This window comes from Equus caballus, chromosome 3 (genome assembly GCF_041296265.1).
Source record: "Equus caballus isolate H_3958 breed thoroughbred chromosome 3, TB-T2T, whole genome shotgun sequence".
NCBI lineage: Eukaryota > Metazoa > Chordata > Mammalia > Perissodactyla > Equidae > Equus > Equus caballus.
Genome location: NC_091686.1, coordinates 66204254 through 66219161, shown reverse-complemented (window position 1 = coordinate 66219161; position 14908 = coordinate 66204254). Strand labels below are relative to the sequence as shown.

At 35.7% G+C, this 14908-nt stretch overlaps 1 protein-coding gene across 4 annotated transcripts in view; it reads left to right on the top strand.

Moving 5' to 3' along the window:
* USO1 (USO1 vesicle transport factor) overlaps positions 1-14075 on the top strand; it is a 95623-nt gene extending 81548 nt beyond the window's left edge. For 2 of the 4 annotated variants that reach the window (XR_011437538.1, XR_011437537.1), the window contains 7 exons: positions 1941-2079; positions 3314-3477; positions 4066-4155; positions 5099-6891; positions 8482-8589; positions 12276-12491; positions 13034-14075. Coding sequence is in view for 2 of the 4 variants with exons in the window: in XM_005608704.4 (XP_005608761.1) it covers positions 1941-2079; positions 3314-3477; positions 4066-4155; positions 6793-6891; positions 8482-8589; positions 12276-12491; positions 13034-13123 (906 nt within the window). In the remaining 2 variants the exon portion in view is untranslated. The remainder of the gene's footprint in view (positions 1-1940; positions 2080-3313; positions 3478-4065; positions 4156-5098; positions 6892-8481; positions 8590-12275; positions 12492-13033) is intronic. The other 2 variants (XM_005608704.4, XM_005608703.4) reach the window with 1 other exon arrangement.
* The last annotated feature ends 833 nt before the right edge of the window (positions 14076-14908 follow it).

Below are 14908 nucleotides of genomic sequence, written 5' to 3'. Positions count from 1 at the left end.
TGATCCTTAGACCTCTGTCTTGCACACTGAATAGATGGTACCGAATTAGACAGAACAAGAGAAGGAGCTGATTTATTAGAGTGGACAATGAGTTAAGTTGAAACTACATTTTCAGAATCATCAATTGACATTTTCTTTCCAGGATACCAGTGAACCTCTACACTTGCATTGTGTTAAGCACCTTAAAACTTCCATTATGTTCCTTCAAAATGTATTTCTTGGTTTTTTTCTCTCATCTCATTCCTCATTGTGTTATATACTTTGATTGGAATCTAGACAGCGCTGCATTATTATCTGGAAAATGAGATTATTGAGGTTGCTAAAATGCCGGTGTCATACAGAAAGCACACTGGTGGCAGTGCATGTGGGGCAGGTTGCACCCCCTTCCCTGTGCTGCCCTCCACCCCCTGCTGCTCATGCACAGCTTGACACAGGGGTGGCCAGCAAGAGCTTGGCCAGCACCCTCTAAATACGAACGGCCTGTGTGTTGTTTTCTTCCCCACAATCTGTATTGTTGAAAGTGAAATTCTAAGAAAGAATAAAAGTAGTGGTATATTTAGCATTCAGTCTGAGCTTTTGAGTTTACAAGCAAATCAGTAAATTAGCTTCATGTTTGAATGATCCAAATTTAAATCATTAAGCTACCCATTATTAAGATTTCTCATCTGTCTCTTATCACAAATATTCAGTCATTTCCTGATGATAAAATGTAATATTTTTGGAGCAATGAAAAATAAATATATGGAATATAATGTTACAGCCTACACTTGGGACTGATAAATACAGTTGATTTGGAAGAAGCAAAGAGTGATTTGACACAGTTACTATAATGACTCATCTTTAGAAATGTTAATTTTAAGTAGTCTCACCATTTAAAATGCCATTTGAAAATCAGGCAACAAGCTTCCGGAACTTTATAGGGGCTAGCCCATGGTATAGTGGTCAAGTTCAACATGCTCCACTTCGGCCGTCCAGGTTCAGATGCTGGGTGTGGACCTACACCACATGTCAGCCACACTGTGGCAGCAGCCCACATATAAAGTGGAGGAAGATTGGCACAGATGTTAGCTCAGGGCTAATCTTCCTCAGCAGAAGAAAAAAAAAAGTAAAATGTTTATATACTTTGAATGACATTTGAGAATCCGTCCTTAGGAAATTCTCCAAGATTCAGGAGAACAATTATATGAACTAAAGTATTTATTGTAACGACGTTTATCATTTAGAAAAATGGAAACAACCTCAGTGTTGCTTTTAAATATAAATTATATTACATCTACTGATTAGATTTTAAATGAGCATTAAAAAATTATGATTGTGGAAAGTATGTAGAAATATGGGGAATTATAATCAAATAGTAAAGGTTACAAAATTATATATGGAATGATTATGACAAGTTTTAAAAACTTGGCCTGGAAAAAAATTAGAAGAAAATTAAGAAATAGATCAAATTCCGACTAGTTATATTAGAGTGGTGAGAGTTGGAAGCTCTTTTTTCAGTCTTCTAAATGTTCTGTTATATAATTGTCTTTTAACATCAAAAGTAATATAGATGGATATTTTTACATACACTTACTAAGTTTCTTAAATAGTTTGGTGTAAATTTCTTAAATAGTTTGATGGACCATAAAATGGAGTCGTGGTCCACGTTGTCATCCCCACCCCTCCACCCCCACACCTACCCCTCACCCTCATAATTGCAGTGAGATTGCAGGCTATGCCATAGTGCTTATTAATGGAGCCTTGCTTGAAATCCTACACTTCTGCTGCATGTTAATTGGCCTTGGTGCATATATTAATGTATTACTGCTTAATCATTGAATGATTTTGGAATTGTTAAGTACTTTAACATCCTGACCAAAAATAATCTCTAATTTTTAATTTGTTCATCTTAAAGCTAATTAATAGGAACTTGAAACACTTGAATTATTTTTCTTTCACAGGATCTGCAGCTTGAGGAATTAAAGCAGCAGATTTCTACCTTAAAATGTCAAAATGAACAGCTCCAGACAGCAGTTACACAGCAAGCTTCTCAGATTCAGCAACACAAGGATCAGTATAACCTTCTTAAAGTACAGCTAGGTAAGTATAGCTAGCATCTCTGTTGTAGTGTCCCCAAGAGCTGGACAAAAATCAGACAAATTATTCTTATGGACTAGTCTTTTTCTAACCTTAAATTAATCAGAGTTCGAAGTCCAGGCTCTTTGCTGTTGAGGATTATCTGATGGATTATCTGACATTGATTCTCAACCTTGGCTGCACATTAGAATCTCCTGAGTTGTTTTTTTATTTTTTATTTTTATTTATTTTTTGTTGTTTGTTTTATTTATTTATTTTTTTATAGTTTTTTGTGGTTTTTTTTGAGGAAGGTTAGCTCTGAGCTAATATCTGTGCCCATCTTCCTCTACTTTATATGTGGGACGCCTACCACAGCATGGCGTGCCAAGCGGTGCCATGCCCGCACCTGGGATTCAAACCAGTGAACCCCGGGCCACTGAGGCGGAACGTGCGCACTTAACCTCTGCACCACCAGGCCAGCCCCCCCGAGTTGTTTTTTTTAAAAAAAATACCACAATACTGAGATCTCACTGGAGTTTCTGATTTAATTAATTGGGGTTGGGTCCGGGCATCAGTAATTATTACAAGCTCCCCAAGTGATTCTGATGTATAGCCAGTTGAAAATGACTGGTCTAACTTTTTCATTTCCTCATCTGCAAAATGGAGATGATAATAGCATCTGTGTCATCTGAGAATTAAATGAAATATATAAAATTCTAGTTCTGTGCCTGGCACATGGTAAGAGCTTAAATGCTTGTAAATAGTATCATCCAATAGTGCTTTTGACTGGAATGCTAGCCACTTAGAAATACAGTTTATTTGTATGAAGGTGACTGAAGTTTTCAGGAAAAAATTCTCTCGGTTACTTCTTGTGTTTATGATAATGATTTCTCAGTTATTTTAGGCCATATAGAAAGCTATTACTTTGTGAAAATTTTTAAAGGGATTTTATTTGCTCTTACATTAATTGACAGAATTAGAATTAAAACTACTATAATTCTTAATTATAGATCACCAAACCATGCAATTTAGTCTTAATAAGACTATGCTGTTTTTCTTCCCAGAAACCCTGAAAGTATCATCAGTTCACTATTTTTATCAATACACTATATTGCAAAGATGTAATATGTTTACAAAAGTGCTGCCAAAGTAATTGAATTAAGGAAATTTTATGTATTTTTTTATATTTGAATCTTGTAATTCAAAAAAATGAAAAACTTAAGTTTCCTACTGGCTTTTCAAATTTTATGCCTAATAGGAAAAGACAATCCGCATCAAGGTTCTTACAATGATGGGGCTCAGATGAATGGCATTCAGCCAGAAGAAATTGGTAGGTTGCAAGAAGAGATAGAAGAACTGAAAAGTAATCAGGAACTTTTACAAAGCCAGCTGGCTGAAAAGGACTCTTTAATTGAAAATTTGGTAAGTAAATGTTTAAAAATTTTAAATAATAGATCAGGAGTAATTCTCATTATCCTGCTTGTTTATTTTTCGGGATCCCTTAAGCCAATATATCATATTAAGGTTTAGAATATGAACTTTGGTGTCAGACTGACTGAAGTTTCGATGCTTCCTAGCTAATTGAATTTAAGAAGCTTAGTTAACCTCTTTAAACTTTTTTCCTGATCTATAAAATGGTGGTGGTCATATTTGTTTCATTGTTGTGAGAATTAAGTGAGGCTCTGTATAAAGCTCTTTTAAGACATGGAAATCTCTCAATAAATACCTGCTTTTATGCTCTTTCTCCATATGACCTCAGCTAAGTGCTTAGATTTAATAAATTACTTGGTATAAGCATAAATTTATTAACTATGGAAAAGTTGTAGACAATATGTGCTATCTTGAAATTTTATCTTGAGTATAAAAATTAAAATGTCAATGTGACTTTTTTTTTTTTTTTTTTTTTTGTAATCTACAAGATATAGCTTATATGTGTACAGTTCTGTTTTGGTTTTTTCCTATCTCTTTAGGCTGAAATTATTTCATAGTTTATTTCTTTGCTATTTATAGAGATCTACCCAAACATCACCTGGCACAAATGAACAGTCTTCAGTGACAGCTTCAGCTAGAGATTCTGAACAAATTGCAGAATTAAAACAGGTAATTTTCCAGCTTGATCCAAGTTCTATTTTGTCTTGTTTTAATTATGTATAGTCGAATAATAGGCCTTCAGTGCCATAAATCTAGAACTACTTTGTTGGGTGTAAGCAAAATTTAGTAGTAAAGACAGCCGTTTGAAAATCCAGAAGTTGTTTTAATTACACAGTAAGGGTATTTTGGTTTTATTGTGTTCTTATTATTCAATGCTGTTCTTTTTAACAGATCTCAGCATCTTACCCACATTATTTGTAGATCATCAGTGAATAACCATTAAGAAAAATTTAAATATATTTATAAGCTGCAAATATTGAACATATAAAATCTATGCCTAATTTTCTTATACTATTGACCATGATAATTGCTTAGTTAAATGTATTGAGTGTTTAAACCATGCTGTCCAGGAAAATGTTGGATTTTAGAATTAGAAAAGGGAAAAACAGGAGGTAAACTTGTATATATCTCAATTAGATGACTAGCTAAAAAAGCAAAATAAACTTTTTCTGCTGTAGTAATTTATAATATCTAGAAAAGCAAATTAAACTTTTTCCACTTGGTTAATTTGTGATATTTATAAATTCCTATTAAACTGGATAGTCCAGATTTATCTTTATCTATCCAATGAAGAAAGTTAAATGTATTTGTTCAAGAAAAGAGCTAAAAAAGAGAGAGAAGAACTATTTACATGTAAAATTAAATAATGCAGTAATTGGAAGAAAAACCTAGAAAAGTATCAGATCGCTCATTAGTATATTATCCCTAAACAGGTTGGTTTTTTTCCTTTTTAAATTTTCTTTCTTTCCTTCTTTCTTTTTCCTTCCTTCCATGCTTCTCTCCTTTCTTTCTTATAAAAGGAACATTGTTACTTAAAAAAATAGTAGTAAAGTAATATTAAAGAAAGAAGTGGATGGCCTAACCAACCTAAGACTGACTTTTCTCCCTCCAGTAGTCTGCTGGTCCTGGCCCACTGACATGGCTCATCTGAGAGAAGAATGACTGTGCACACAGAGAAACTATATCTTATTTGGATAATGTCTGTGCACCCCAGTAGATTCGACAATCAAACTTTTTTTTTTTTAATCGTTTGTTGTTAAGGATTTACCAAGTCTCCTGTATACGTCCACAGTGTTTTGTTCTTGTGAGGAAGATTAGCGTGCTGTTTGGGTTTTACTAAGTCTACCTACACTAGAGCTATATTAAAATTAAAAGGAATTAAGTTATTAATATACAACCTTGGTTTGTAAATCCCAAGTAAAAATTTTTCTCTTTGTGTTTCCCAATGAATCTTTTGTTAGATATTTTTATAGAAGAAAATTAGTTATATTTTAAATGGCAGGTTTTTAAAATAATGTACAGTAAAACACTGTATAAAAAGAAAAACTCGAGGCCAGCTTCGTGGCTGAGTGGTTAAGTTCTCGTGCTCCACTCCGGCAGCCCAGGGTTCGGATCCTGGGCGCAGACATGGCACCACTCGTCAGGCCACATTGAGGTGGCGTCCCGCATCCCACAACTAGAAGGACCTGCAACTAAGATATACAACTGTGTACAGGAGCGGTTTGGGGAGATCAAGCAGGAAAAAAAAAAAGATTGGCAACAGTTGTTAGACCAGGTGCCAATCCTTAAAAAGAAAAACAAAATGGTCCATGATTTCAGTGTCTACATAACTCATTTTGATAACTGAAAAAACAAAACAAAGAAAAGCCACGTATGTCCATGATAGAAAATTTTAAGAAACAAAAGAGCTTTTTGCATGACGACATCCCACCACTTACCAGTGTCTCCAGACATTGCCACATATTGAGGGGGAGATCACCCCTGGATGAAAATCACTGTTAGAATTGCTTTTCTTTGTACTTTTTTGGAGGAGAGTGGGTAAGAAGTTTGGAAATTTCAACATTAATAATATGTAAACTTTTGATTAATTACTCCATTTTCATTGCAGTACTACTACTTTCATCTGTGTTTGGTGGCCCCTCGTCTAAAAATGTCCTATTTTGCCCTTTCCAAGTGATAAACCTCTAGTCTTCAGCCAGGCCCAGAGGAAGAGTTGCCTGATGCCTGAGATTGGGATGGGGATCCAGCGGTCTGTTCCTAAGCAGACTTTCCACCAGCCCTGCTGTTTTAGATCCCATTTTTACCCACACTTCCAGAGACATCTGGTGGGCCTGGTACCCAAGCCTTGTGGTAGTTTTGTATTGCAAGTCAGGCAGCAGCTTGGCTTTCTCAGAGATCAGCTAAGGTTTCAGCTTTCTCAGGTGTGCTGAGTCAGTTACGGTGTCACTTGCTTTCTCAAATTCCCCAATTTTATTGCTCTTTTCTCTTATTCTCTTCATCCTTGTGGGTTTCTCCCTTTTTTCTTCCTTCCTTCCTCTTTCCCTCTCTCCCTGCCTATATGATTTTTTACATGGAATCTCGAAGGAAGCAGAGCTGAATGTATTTGATAAACGTGTCTAATTCTCCATTTTAAGTTTGAAGTTCAAGAATAATTTTTAGAATTAGATTTTAAAACTTGAAAGTTGTAATTTTAGAGAGAAGCGCCAAGAAAAGAAATAATTTTTTTAATTTCTTCCTGAGAATAGACATTTCCTTGATGAAATTAATGCTATTTAATGTTATGACTCAGTTATTTTTGTCTCTTAGGAACTGGTAACATTAAAATCTCAGTTAAACTCACAATCTCTGGAGATCACCAAACTACAGACAGAAAAGCAGGAACTATTACAGAAAACAGAAGCATTTGTAAGTTAACTGTGTTGTTTTTTCTTCTGAAAGGTAGTAAGCAGGAGGTTGTGATGTTATTTCTCAGCCACTATGGAAAAGAAGCAGATTTGTCAGATAGCACCTTCCCTTTAGGTTACTCACTAGCCGTTCTGGTCACATAGGCTTCTTGGCCGTGGTGGCAGCCATGTTGTAGTCAGACTCACCAGATCTGTTTAATCAGCTACTTAATGGTTCATTTTGCTGATGTTTTGTATTTCATCCCATCTCTGTCCCCTTCAGTCCAAGCTGGCACATTTTCTGCTGGTATAAAATTGTTCAAAAACCTTGTTGGTAACCCATGTAATTCACAGGGGTCTAAGCCAACAGACAAGAAGGTTCTCCTGGATCCTTCCTGGATTACCACATCTCTAGTCCAGCTTCTGCTGAGATGGTTGATTGGGTCCATGAGTCACAGAAGTAACTTCTTGCTAAATGGTTGTCCAGCCACACCCTTGATGTTTCACCAGAGTATGCTTTATCATTTATTGCAATAGGATTGGCTGAGAATTTTTAAGTCTTCAAGTTCTGACTCCCTTTGCTTAACAATTCCTTCTTCAATTTGTCTCTTTTCTGTCACATTTTACGATAAGCAGCAAGGGGAAACCAGGCCACACCTTTAACACTTTGTTTAGAAATCCCCTCAGTTTAATATCTAAGTTCATCACTTATAAGTTCTGCTTTTCACAAAACACTAGAACACAATTTAGCCAAGTTCTCTGCCACTTTATAACAAGGATCACCTTTCTTCCCCTTTCCAGTAACATGTTCCTCATTTCCATCTGAGACCTCACCAAAACCACCTTTAACATCCATATTTCTACCAAGATTCTGTTCATGATATGTTTTCTCTAAGGCCATGGAAGCTTTCTCTACAGCTCTCCTCCTTCCTTTATGAGCCCTTACCGGAATGGCCTCTGATGACCGTATTTCTACCAACAGTCTCTTCAGGGCATTTTAGGCTTTGTCTAACATGCACCTCAAAACTCTTCTAGCCCCTACCAGTGTCGAAGCCCCTTCCACATTTTTAGGTATTTGTTACATCAATACCCCACTTCTCGGTATTTTGTAGAAAAAAGGTGGGGAAAGATGGAAAAACTGTGATTTAAGAATATTTCCTATAGCATTTAAGAAAATACTTGCATTTCAGCAGTTAATGGCATTCAGCTCAATTTCCCCACCTGTCTCTCTGAGATGACAGTGTGGACTTAACTTACAGAAATTTTATGAGGAAAAGGCTTTGAAAAATATTCTCTGCTTATTAAATGCTATGCTGCAGCTACGTGAGATTGTCTCATTGGTTGCTTGTTTGGTCCGACCTTGAGGCAGCTTAGCCCAGACTGCCTTGTACTCTGCTGAGGTCTGATGCCACACCACTCCTGACTCAGCCTCCTCCTCCTCTGAGGGGAGAGCTCACCTTTCTAGGGAGAGCACTCACTGCCTCTAAACAATAAGGAAGTATGTGGTCTCTTAGTGGAAGTAAAACTTCAAAATAGCAAGAAAATAAATCACTTTGGGGATGTCATTGATTGGAACTTTAAAGAAGCATTTCTTTCCAATTTCTACTTTCAGGTAAAATCAGTTCCTGTACCAGGAGAGAGCGAAGCTGGAATGGCCACAGAAACTACCGATGTGGAAGGAAGACTGTCAGCATTATTACAGGAGACTAAAGAATTAAAGGTTGGCTTTGGTGAAATTTTTATTTGTTGCATGTTATATGAAATGAACTCCAGGAAATTTGATGTTTCTCATTTAATTTCTCAAATCCTTAGATTTATGAAGAAAGCTAATGGGGTGTAATTTTATCTCACAACATGTGCATTCCTATTTTGATGATTAAAGATGACACAAATGGAGATTTTTAAATGCCACTTCAAATAATGGTATCAATTATATAAAATAAGAATGTATATGAATGTACTTTGAAAGGAAAAATCATTGAAAATAGTTAAGTTTTCTAATCATCTCTAATCACAATAAAAAATGAGTACAAATTTGGCTAATACGCAGGCACATGTAGGCTTTCCCTAAGGCTAAGGAACATAAGCACGTTAAATCCTGCCAGCCTATTATGTGACAGAGAAATGAGAATAAATAACATAAAGAAAAGAATGAGGGAACAGTAATAAAAATAAAAGACATCGAAAAAGGAAAATAATGTGTGATTGTACCCTTCAGATTGTAGTCAAAATTTTTTTTATTGTGGTAACATTGGTTTATAAACATGATTTAAATTTCAGGTGTAGAACGTTGTAATTTGACATCTGTGTATACTAGAGCATACTTGCTTCTGAAAGTCTGCTTTCCATCCATCACCATAAAATTGACTCTCTTTACCCATTTCACCCTCTCCCCATGCTCTTCCCCTCTGGTAACCACCAATCTGTGATCTACTTCTATAAGTTTGGGTTTTTTTTGTTTTTTGGGGGTTTTTTGTGTGTTCCGCATATGAGTGCAATCATATGGTATTTGTCTTTCTCCATCAGACTTATTTCACGTGGCATAATACCCTCATGGTCTATACGTATTGTTCCAAATAACAAGATTTCATCTTTTTTCATGGCTGAGTAGTATTCCTTTGTGTATGTGTGTGTGTATATATATATACACACATATATATACATATGTGTATGTATATATATACACCACATCTTCTTTATCCATTCATCCATCAATGGGCACTTAGGTTGTTTCCATATCTCGGCTATTGTAAATAACGCGGCAGTGAACATAGGTGTACATATATCTTTTTGAATCAGTATTTTCATATTCTTCCAGTCAATACGCAGAAATAGAATAGCTGGATCATATGGTAGTTCTATTCTTAATTTTTTGAGGAATCTCTATGTTGTTTTCCATAGTGGCTGTACCAATTTACATTCCCACTAACAGTGTGTAAGGATTCCCTTTTCTCCACATCCTCGTCAACACTTGTTATTTCTTCTCTTTTTGATAATAGCCATTCCAACAGGTGTGAGATTATATCTCATTGTGGTTTTGATTTGCATTTCCCTAATAATTAGTGATGTTGAACATCTTTTCATGTGCCTGTCGGCCATCTGTGTATCTTCTTTGCAAAAATGTCTGTTCAGATCCTCTGCCCATTTTTCAATCGGGTTGTTTGGGGTGTTTTTATTGAGTTGTATGAGTTATATACTTTAGACATTAGCCCCTTATTGGATATATGATTTGACAATGTCTTCTCCTGGTTGGTAGGTTGTCTTTTTGTTTTGTTGATGGTTTCCTTTGCTGTGCAAAAGCTTTTTGGTTTGATGTAGTCCCATTTGTTTATTTTTGCTTTTGTTGCCCTTGCTTGAGGAGACATATCCAGAAAGATATTGCTAAGACTGATGTCAAAGAGCATACTAAGTTTTCTTCTAGGAGTTTTATGGTTTGAGGTCTTACATTCAAGTCTTTAATCCATTTTGAGTTAATTTTTTTATGTGGTGTAAGATAATGGTCTACTTTCATTCTTTTGCATGTGGCTGTCCAGTTTTCCCAACACCATTTATTGAAGAGACTTTCCTTTCTCCATTGTATGTTCTTGGCTCCTTTGTCATAAATTAGCTGTCCATGTATGAGTGGGTTTATTTCTGGGCTCTCAGTTCTGTTCCATTGATCTGTATGTCTGTTGTGCTGCCAATACCATATTGTTTTGGTTACTATAGCTTTGTAATATAGTGTGAAATCAGAGAGTGTGATACCTCTGGCTTTGTTCTTTTTTCTCAGGATTTCTTTGGCTATTTGGGATCTTTTCTGGTTCATACAAATTTTAGAACTTTTTGTTCTGTTCCTGTGAAAAATGCTATTGGAATTTTTATAGGGATTACATTGAATCTGTAGATTGCTTTAGGTAACATGAACATTTTAACAATGTTAATTCTTCCAGTCCTTGAGCACAGAATATCTTTATGTTTCTTTGTATCTTTAATTTCTTTCAGTAGTATCTCATAGTTTTCAGTGTACACTTTTTTCTCTTCCTTGGTTAAACTTATTTCTAGATATTTTGTTCTTTTTATTGTGATTGTAAGTGGGATTATGTTCTTAATTTCTCTTTCTGCTACTTTGTTGTTAGTATACAGAAAGGCAACAGATTTTTGTATATATATTTTGCACCCTGCAACTTAACTGTATTCATTTATTTCTAATAGTTCTTTGGTCAAGTCTTTAGGGTTTTCTGTACAGTTGTGCATTACATAACATTTCAGTCAGTGATGGATCACGTATTTCGGTGGTCCCATAAGATTAGTACCATATAGCCTAGGTGTGCAGTAGGCTATACCGTCTAGGTTTGTGTAAGTACACTCTGTGATGTTCATACAATGCTGAAATCACCTAATGATGCATTTCTCAGAACGTATCCTCATCGTTAAACAACATGTGACTGTCTATAAAATCATGTAATCTACAAATAGTGACAATTTTACTTCTTCCTTTCCAGTTAGGATGCATTTTATTTCTTTTTCCTGCCTGGTTTTGGACTGGCTTGGTCAGTCTGGCTAGGACTTCCAGTACTGTGTTCAATAAAAGTAGCAAGAGTGGGCATCCTTGTCTTGTTCCTGATCTTAGAGGAAAAGCTTTTAGTTTTTGACTGTTGAGTATGATGTTAGCTTTGGGTTTGTCATTTATGGCCTTTATTATGTTGAAGTACTTTCCTTTTATACCCATTTCATTGAGAATTTTTATCATAAATGGATGTTGAATCTTGTCGAATGCTTTTTCTGCCTCTATTGAGATAATTGTATGATTTTTACCCCTTAATTTGTTAGTGTGGCGTATCACATTGATTGATTTGCAGGTGTTGAACCATCCTTGCATCCCTGGACTAAATCCCACTTGGTTGTGGTGGATGATCCTTTTAATGTATTGTATTCAGTTTGCTAATATTTTGTTGAGAATTCAGATTATTTTATTGTTAAGCCATGGATTTTATTTGAAGTATTTTTCTTTCCCATGTAATTCTATGTATGAAGTTAGGATAAAAAAATGTTTTTTAATTGAGTTCTAATTTTGTCACTAACTAGGCTTCTGCTGTAAAATGTTTTGTGTCTTTATTTATTCCTCTGATTACCTGAAATGGTATTATCTCTTAGGATATTTTGAGGAATAGCTAATTAAAACTATTTTTTGGATGTCTATATAACCATCTTGGTTAGGTAGCCTAACATAAATTCTTATGTTACTGGATGTGTGTGCGTACGTGTGTATGTGTGTTTGTATTTTAAACCTCCCATCCAGGCCCCCAGCCCAAAACTCCTCATATTGAATAAGTACAGTGATTTGTCATAGAAAGAACACATTTGTTAAAAAGTCTAGGAAAGTAAATACTAATTTTAGATTAGTGATTTTCACCTTTTTTTTCCTAGAATGAAATTAAAGCTCTGTCTGAGGAAAGAACGGCTATTAAAGAGCAGCTGAATTCATCTAACAGTACCATTGCCATTTTACAAAATGAGAGAAACAAGCTCCAGGTGGACATTACAGATTCTAAGAAAGAACAAGATGATCTCTTGGTGTTGTTAGCTGATCAGGATCAGAAAATACTTGCACTAACGAATAAACTCAAGGAACTTGGTCATCCAGTAAGATTGAAATGTTTCCAAACATGGTTTATATTATGTTTCTTTATAATATATTCTTAAAATTTGTACTGTGGCCTGGAAATGTTATGCCTATGTATCTATATTACAGGCATAGATGTGTAGGTGCATGAATGTGATATTGTCTACACTGCTTTCACGGTGTTCAGTGAATTGACTTACAACGTGGATTAGGCACAGTTTCCAGCTATGTTAACTGTTCTCTTTTGGGCTTTAAACCTAGAAAGTGAATTAATTTGATTGCTCCTATGATGATCGATTACTCTCACCATCCAAATGTGCCATTCTCTTTTGCCATGTTTGGTTCAGGTTTGTGTGCAGAGAGGTATAACTATCCGTGAGCAAGTTAACCTATATAGCTCATCTCATATTAAAAATGAGAGGGAACCTTGAGCATTAAATCAAGGAAATCAGATGGCTTATAATTACTGGAATAAAGAATTTATCAACAGAGTGTATATCGCCATGTGTTGAATGTGAGGTGAACAAATCTTCATAGTGTTAAATGTATATTTTCCCTTTAGGTTGAAGAAGAGGATGAGCTTGAATCCGGAGACCAGGATGATGAGGATGAGGAAAATGAAGATGATGGAAAGGACCAGGATGATATCTAGCTTTAAAATCTCTAGGCACGATAGAGATTATGTGGTAACTTTGAAGATGAAGTCTTAAGACAGTGCTTTGGTTTGCCTCCACAGAAAATAAAGATTTCGAAATCAAGTGGAAAACATTCACTAATAAGACTATTGATGTATTTTGTAAATGATGCCACCCCTATTGGAAACCCTGAAACTCTAACTTTATGCAGAACACACATCTTTTATTGAAATTCTCCTGAACTGTCCCCAAATATAATTTGCAAATAGCTTCAGACACCAAAAATATACCATTTTAAGGCATGTGGTGGCAGTGCTATTTGCCTTAGTTCCTTGGTTGTTTACATAAGTTCTGTATGTGTCTGTTATTTTCACTTGTCAGAATTTGTGGCTTTAAGTACTAACACATTTGATTTAATGTGTATTGGAATCATCCTTTCTAAATTCAGTATTAGAATTCTTAGCTAATGATTTCCTTTTAAAGAAATGGATTTATTTAAAGGCAAGGTGGCATGGGCTGGGGGTAATATACATCATCAGCCCTCCATTCAGTGTGACTCCTAAGATGTGCAGGGTAGGGCAGTTTAGAGTGAGTGCCTTGATGCCTGATATGGCTGCATTCGGTACCTCAGTGAGGAAATGGAAAGATACTGACATACAGTCAGGATGAGGCTGTTCCTGAGAAACTTTTGCAACAGTGAATTTAGCATGTGGTTGGTTCTGGTTTTATTTTAAGGTAAACATTAAAACAAATTACAAGTTAACAGCTCATACAACTCAGATTTAGTATTGAGTATCGTAAAACATATTATGTTCCTAGTTTTAAAAAGACCCAAACTATGATTTATATAATTTATTGGCATTTTTGCTGAATAGGTTTAAGTCAGATAGTAGATTTTTAAAAAGCAAATGAAGCAATGTGTCAAAATTTAATGTTTTCGTAATAAAAATAGATATTATGTTCACTTAATCCCTGGTCATGTTTCCTTTTTTTAAGATTTTGAAAAAAGCACTTTATTCTTAATAAAAGATGAGGCAAGTGGAAGTGGTGGAGGAGTTCTCTTACTAAAAGTACATTATAGTAACTGAATATTAAAAGCAATCTTATCATTCAAAACTAATGATTAAGATTCCAGAAGATTGGAGGCGGCCAATTGGAGCAGAAGCAGAGGTTAGAGAAGGGTTTGGATGTTTCTAAACTGAGCATTGAAGTTCTTAGCAATGATTTCCATTAAAAGAAGTAGGTTTATTAAAGGCCAGACACAAGAGTTGGGGATAATGTATTTCATCTGCCGGTTAGCTTCAGGAATAGTTTGAACAGTCCACTAGGGGCACAAACTTTTGAAAGAGGAGAAGTGTCCTCACGTATCTTGAAAAGGGAGATGGCTGTGTGTTACAGAGCACCTGTGAATGCCACACGGCACCCCTGCATCTTCCCACCACTGCACCACCATTCCGAGGTGGCACTTGCCGTCAGAGAACCACATGACTGTCACTGGACGAGCTCAGACTGTGAAGTCTTCCTAAAGTTCACCACGTAATGAACAACTGCTGAATGACTTCATTTCAGGCTAGTGTTATAAGGATGAAGAAAAATGGGTCAGGAGTAAGATTAAGACTTCCGTAGATGATGGAAAACCACAGATCTTCAGAAGGAAACATCTGCAAAATCAGTGATGGTTTGCCAAAACTCAGTCACTCAGGCTGGCCTGGAAGAATACACGAGGAGGCCTTGTAGCTGCACATTCCAGCCTGGAGCCCAAAGAACCATCTTCCTAACCATAGCCGTAGTTTTTTGCCTGG